The sequence below is a fragment of the Nanorana parkeri genome, unplaced genomic scaffold (genome assembly GCF_000935625.1).
Source record: "Nanorana parkeri isolate BGI_ZX_2015 unplaced genomic scaffold, ASM93562v1 scaffold81, whole genome shotgun sequence".
NCBI classification, from domain to species: domain Eukaryota; kingdom Metazoa; phylum Chordata; class Amphibia; order Anura; family Dicroglossidae; genus Nanorana; species Nanorana parkeri.
In genome coordinates, this window is record NW_017306349.1 from 609,483 (window position 1) to 616,248 (window position 6,766).

The window sequence follows — 6,766 nt, forward strand, 5'->3', positions numbered from 1 at the left end:
CTGTGAAGGACATGCCCCCCCCTTTCTCTGCAGAGCAAAACACCCCCTCAGTAAAGTCTCTTATGCCCCCCGGCCTGCAGAGTATCTCACCTGTGGGGAAGCCTTGCTCTGCAGCAGGGTCTCCAGGTACAGATCGGACAAGGCTCGCTCGAACTTCAGCGTCATGTCTGTCCTCCTCCTCTTATCTCCGGAGAATGGGCTGAGTCACAGGAGAGGGACAGATTATCATCACAGCCTTCCCACAGGGGCGTACCGATCGCTAATTACGTCTTGGTTACGCAGGAGGACGTTATCCAGGCCGGTCAGAGCCGCTTCGATGCGACGACACTGAGGGGGGACGATGACAACACAGAGGACCCGGGGTGCTGAGGATTTTTTTTTTCTTTCCCCGGTCACATGACTGGTGGTAGAGATCACGTGATAAGGAGAATGCCCGCTGTGCTGCTGTTCTCGGGGGCCTGTGCGTCACGTGACCGAGCTGTTGGAGGGGGGCTGCGGGATGTTATGGACGCGGCGGCACTTGTTTACAACCGGCAGAGGCGGCCATACACCGAGCGATCTGTCACCCATGACACGTTTCAAATATCGAACGACACTACTGTTCCGCACGAAATACATCAGCGAATACGATTCGTCGGTTATAAACGTAAACAATTTAGCAGGTAAACAAAGGGGTGGGATGCTGGTGACCTCATTGACCTGAGATGGGCATATTAGGTCAATGTCAGTGACCAAAGATGGCCATGTGACCATATAAGGACAACGATGTCCCCGCCCCTCTCCCTGTACTGCAGCTACTGGTAAATATAGGGGACGGATGCACTTCCTGTGCATCCATCCCCTTTGTTTACATGTAGCTGCAGTACAGGGAGAGGGGAGGGGACATCATTCTCCTTATATGGTCACATGGCCATCTTCGGTCACATCTATGGCCACATTTGGTTGATGGCATTGACGGTCAATGCCATGTAAGGTCAATGATGTCACCAGCCTCCCGCCCCTTTGTTTACCCGCAGTTGCAGGATGTTGGGGGCATCATTGACCTTATATGGCCATATTTGGTCGATGACGGTCAACGCCATATAAGGTCAAGGATGCCCCTTTGTCAAACGGCAGCTGCAGGACAAGGAAAGGGGCGGGATGCTGAGGACATCATTCACCTAATATAGTCATGTGGCCATATAAGGTCAATGATGTCACCAACATCCCACCCCTCTGTTTACTTGAAGCTGGGGGGAATGCCCCGGCTGCAGCTGATTGGGCCGGTACTGGTGGCTTCCGACGAGCTCGGGTCCATTCCGAACCTGAGCAGATTCCTTAGTGACAGAAGACCAGGCCGTGCACACTTATCTTTTTTTTTTCTTCTTCAGTTTCAATAAACTTTGACACCAGCCCATGGCCATTGTTCCATCACAACTCCCATTGAAATGGCTGACGCGTTTCACCTTTAATCACATGATGCAGCCGTGCCAGTGGCGTCTCTTTTGTCCTCTTCCTCCTGAGTCACTGGTGGGCGGTTCTTGAATGACGCAGAGGGCGGAGTGATGCCTGGTGTCATTCAAGTTGGTGTCACACAGGAGGGCATGCGGGGTAGAGAAAGCAAGTACCGTGTGCCATTTGTTTTATTACAGGGGGGGGGGGCCGAGGCACCAAAGTTAGGAGAACGTGAGCTCCACCACGCCAGAAGCTGTTGCAATGCCTCATGGGACTTGTAGTTCCACAACAGCTGGAGTGCCGGGGTTTCCCATCCTGATCCATAGCATCTTCCTGGTAGGGAGGTTCTCTGCCCAGCACTGAACTACAAATCTCCCCCCAGGATGCCGGTTTCCTGCTCTCCCAGCAATATTTCCCTGTGACTGTTCATGTGACCATCGCACTCAGCACTACAGAGAGAGGGGACACTTGATTGTAAAGACTACAAATCCCATCATGCCTTTGTTTCTGCAAAGCATACTGGTGGTTGCCAGAGTCTTGCAATGTCTCATGGGATTTGTAGTTCTATAACTGTATACAGTTATGAGGTTGACTGCCCCCCGATATAGTTTACACCTCACAGATTAAACACCGCCTCCCCTTTTTGTTAATCACTTCTAGATGACGCCGGAAGTCCTCCAGCCAGGAAATGAGGCGGAGCTATCTCTGACTCGCTGCAGCTTCTGATGTACATTGTGAGGAGCTCCCGGTGTGCAGTGACATCAGAGGAAGACATTCCAGTCCAGGAGAGAAGTCACATGAGCAGTAGAGGAGGATAGGTCACATGGGGGGGAGGGGGGCCACATGAGAGGTAGGAGGAGGATCGGTCACATGGGGGCCTTGAGGCTACTAAAACAAAAAGGGGAGGAGCAAAATAAACCCAACACTTTTTTTTTTAAACAAGCATAAATATTTTATTATTCTGAAGCATGAATTGCGATTTGGTTTCGGAATCGTTCGGCTTCTCACAACAACAACAACAACAACAAAAAGTAAAATGTATCCCAACCCAGAAACACGAGCGACGAACCGCCGCGGGGGAAAAATACGTAATTAAGGTCGGCCGCCATTTTCATATTGAAATCTACAAAAGCAATTTGCGTCACCGTATCACGAGAGGTCAGAGCTAGAGGAAAAAAAAAAAGACGCGTTTCGGAGGCGGCCCAGAAATCTCAACGCGAGGCAACGACGCAATCCTATTTCCGGTGCACAATGATTGGTGGATGCCGTGTGGGAGTCACCCGACACAAGGCCATCAACGGTCGGGTCACGACGCCCAATCAGATCTGTAGTATTCGCTTGGAGGGGTTTCAGAAAGGGCAGATTATGGCTGAACAGTAAAGGAGCAGCAGGAGACTGATGAGATCATCTCTCTGCTCACTCTGCTTTCTCCTCCTATCAGCGTGCCTGGCTCCTGATCCTAGTCCCTCCTCTTGACCAGGGACTGTTGCTGTATAGGGGGATTTCTAATGCCCTCATTGGTTGAATTGAATGACGGGTGAACCTGGCTGTGTCCTACATCTGCCTGGAACTCCGGCTCGAAGCGCTGACCACATGTATGCACATGAAGCTGCTGCCATGGGGGTGTGGTCACTCGACTGAATGCATTGAAAGCATTTCCATTGGCCCTCACATTCAGCAGCATTTGCATACATAGAGCCAGGACCTAAAGGGGGCCAGAAGGTAGGCGGAGCTGAACCAAAATACACGGCGCAATCGGATCTCGTACAACATCGCTGCGTGACCTATGACCCGGGAGAGCACATCGCTGCGTGACCTATGACCCGGGAGACCACGCCTTGTGAAAAGGAAACTTACGGATGGAGGGGTCGGACATGACGACCATGACGTAGGTGTTGGAGGTGAAGATATCGATGAAGGCAGCAAAGTTGGAATTCCGGACTTCCATGCTCTGGAAGGAGGCGGCCAGTTTACTGGAAGGGTGAAGAGAGACTCCAGGTTACCACAGAGGTACAATGGCAGGGGGCGGGGCATACAATTGCCGCTACTACCCAATAGTAACACGTGACCATAAAACCAACATGCAATTATGTGCCTTGTTTTAGCCGCTGTGATGTCACCAATGGGATTCTGTGCTTCTCTAGGCAATGTAGGCAGATCATGTCTAGTGGGAGGGGCTGGAAGGGTGCTGTCCATAGCTGGTGGGAGGGGCTGGAAGGGTGCTGTCCATAGCTGGTGGGAGGGGCTGGAAGGGTGCTGTCCATAGCTGGTGGAAGGGTGCTTTCCATAGCTGGTGGAAGGGTGCTGTCCATAGCTGGTGGAAGGGTGCTGTCCATAGCTGGTGGAAGGAGCCAACAGGGGCTGTACATAGCTGGTGGGAGGGGCTGGAAGGGTGCTGAACATAGCTGTTGGGATGGGCTGGAAGGGTGCTGTACATAGCTGTTGGGATGGGCTGGAAGGGTGCTGTACATAGCTGTTGGGAGGAGCCAGCAGGGGGCTGTACATAGCTGTTGGGAGGAGCCAGCAGGGGGCTGTACATAGCTGGTGGGAGGAGCCAGCAGGGGGCTGTACATAGCTGGTGGGAGGAGCCAGCAGGGGGCTGTACATAGCTGGGGGGAGGGGCTGGAAGGGTACTGCACATAGCTGGTGGGAGGGGCTGGAAGGGTACTGTACATAGCTGGTGGGAGGAGCCAGCAGATCCTCTATATAGCTTCCTGAAACCATCACAGCACCCTGCCTCAGTGGGTCGGCTCTTGGGAGGAGTTATGCAAATATAAAAATGTCAGGTGTCAGTCTGGAGTGGGCGTTCCTAGGCAGGCTGTATTTGCATATGGACCGTCCACATGTGACACTGAGCCTCTATGATTGGGTATCAGTTCTTTCAATGAATGAAAGGGGGCGGGGATCTTGGGAGGAGTTATGCTAAAAACACTATGCCCTGACGGATGAGCGTCATGGAAGCGAGGCGTTGCTAGGCAGGCTGTATTTGCATATAGACCACGCCCACATGTGAAACAGCCTCCAAGATTGACAGAACTGAAATCCAATGAATGAAAGGGGCGGGGCCTAGGACAGTCATGTTGGAGAGGGAAGTGCTAGATCAGGGATAGGCAAACTCCAGCTGCGCCGCAACTACAAATCCCATCAGGCATTGCAGACTGACAGCCACAGGCATGACCCCCCCCACAGAGGCAGAGGGCATGATGGGATTTGTAGTATCACGCGGACACTTTTCTTACCTGCAGCTTAACTTGAACTGTTTTATGATGTTGCTGATCTTCTCAAACCTGTGGATGTCCCTCTGCTCCCGACACTGGTAGTGGGAGATGACCTGAGGACAGGAAGGGGCGGAGTCACACAACATTCCGTATATAATCGGATAAACGCACAATCCCGGGGCGCAGATCTCTCACCAGGAACGTCGCTCGCTCGAACAGCAGCACTTCATCCGCCTCGATGATCTGAGCAAAGTTCCTCAGGTTGGACTCCAGCTGCTGCACGTTGGGGATGAGCTGATAGACGATGCTGGACCAGGCCTGGGAGCAAGGGGAGAGAGGCAGACGCTCACACAGCTGTCCACATTGACTTCCATATACGTCACCCTGCTCCCCCCTCCCAGCAGTGACTCAGCCGCTCAGCTCCCCCCGCCCAGCAGTGACTCAGCTGCTCAGCTCCCCCCTCCCAGCAGTGGCAACAGCCGCTCAGCTCCCCCCTCCCAGCAGTGGCAACAGCCGCTCAGCTCCCCCCTCCCAGCAGTGGCTCAGCTACCCCCTCCCAGCAGTGACAACAGCTGCTTCGCTCCAACCTCCCAGCAGTGGCCCCGCGGTGATCCCACTAGCGCCCTGATCCCGCTCCCCGCCCTGATCCCGCTCCCAGGAGTGACCCCACTCCCAGCAGTGACAACTGCTCCGCTCCACCTTCCCAGCAGTGGCCCCGCTCCCTGCAGTGATCCCACTCCGTGCCGTGACTCAGCAGCTCAGCTCCCACCTACTCCTCCCAAAGTCATGTGACTTGTAGTACGGCAACGGTCGGAGTGCTGAGGCGGCCGCCTGCCCCTGGTCTGTATTGGTTGGCTGCAACAATAAATATGACACCCCGCAGCCCTTATTGGTCCAATTCTTAGGGACAGTGACTGGGGGAGGAGCTAGATCCCGGTCCAAACCTGAGCTCCCTCGCACATGGAAGGAAGCTCCTCCTGCTGCCGTCAGGGAATTCCCCCGCCCACAGCTGCACGTAAACCAAGGGGGCGGGATGCAGTGACATCATTGACCTTATATGGTCACGTGGTTAGATTTTGGTCAATAGCACTAATATGACCATATAAGGTCAATGACATCAGCACAAGCGTCCCACCCCCTTTGTTTATGTGCAGCTGTGGGGTAGGGAACGCCCTGCAGCTGATTGGGCTTCTGGGCCCTCCCCATGTAGCTTCTGGGCCCTCAGCAGTAAACTCCGCACCTTGTACAAGGTCTCGTCCCAGATGGAGGTCCTGAAGCACGCGCAGTCCAAAGGCCGGGAAAGACGCCGGAGATCCTCCTCTCGCTCCTTAAATATCTGGGGAGACAACAAGACATCAGAGGTAGCAACAGGAAATCTCCCTGGTAGGGGGGCACGGTGCAACCGCACTCTGTTGGGAAGGACGTCCAGCATCATCTAGTACTTTCCTCCCCAGCCTGACTGTCCGTGGCCCCGCCCCTTTCATTCATTAGAGTTCAGCTCTTTCAATCATGGACGCTCATCATCACACGTGGGCGTTACCTATGCAAATGCAGCCTGCCTGGGAACGCCCACTCCCCCAGACTGACACCCACCTATCAAGGTACAACATTGTGACATTTGCATAACTCCTCCCAAGATCCCGCCCACTGAATATAATGATCAGGAAGAGAACAGTACAGTGACTGACACGATCCCTTAAGCCGAGGAAGGTTGCCAATCAGCGCCACGGCAATGCTCAGCCCTACCTGCTGCGGCCACCATCATCATGCAAGTGCTGATGGGAGATGTAGTTTCTGCTGGACACGCCCCTTTAATCCCCATAGAAAAACCTGCAGCTTGACTTTACCGAAGGGTTACCGCCTATGCTATTCCTCTAGACGCCGTCACGTCTACCCGCACTCACCAGGTCCCTCTGATCCTCCTGCACCAGATCCATCTTGTGGACCAGGCAGAAGACTTTGGCGTCGGGGGAGTTCTGCAGGATGGCCTCCAGGCAGGACTGGTAGTAGTGCATGTCCTTCTCCAGCTCCCGGCTCTCCACATCAAACACGTAGATCAGAACCTCCACGTTCCGGAAGATGTTGTCACGCTGACTGGTGAAGTAATTCTCCAT

General features: G+C 53.9%; 2 protein-coding genes across 2 annotated transcripts in view; both read right to left on the reverse strand.

The window, feature by feature from the left end:
* MPP1 (membrane palmitoylated protein 1) overlaps positions 1–332 on the reverse strand; it is a 21,367-nt gene extending 21,035 nt beyond the window's left edge. The window contains exon 1 of the mRNA XM_018576959.1: positions 91–332. Within this exon, the coding sequence (XP_018432461.1) occupies positions 91–165 (75 nt within the window). The 5' untranslated portion in view covers positions 166–332. The remainder of the gene's footprint in view (positions 1–90) is intronic.
* The window catches only part of LOC108805007 (ras-related GTP-binding protein A), an 8,336-nt gene continuing 1,798 nt past the window's right edge, over positions 229–6,766 (reverse strand). Inside the window, exons 4-10 of the mRNA XM_018576960.1 lie at positions 6,557–6,766; positions 5,893–5,988; positions 4,848–4,970; positions 4,674–4,765; positions 3,272–3,407; positions 2,993–3,139; positions 229–327 (exon numbers count right to left, since the gene is read on the reverse strand). The exon at positions 6,557–6,766 is cut by the window's right edge and continues 13 nt beyond it. Coding sequence (XP_018432462.1) covers positions 229–327; positions 2,993–3,139; positions 3,272–3,407; positions 4,674–4,765; positions 4,848–4,970; positions 5,893–5,988; positions 6,557–6,766 — 903 coding nt within the window. The remainder of the gene's footprint in view (positions 328–2,992; positions 3,140–3,271; positions 3,408–4,673; positions 4,766–4,847; positions 4,971–5,892; positions 5,989–6,556) is intronic.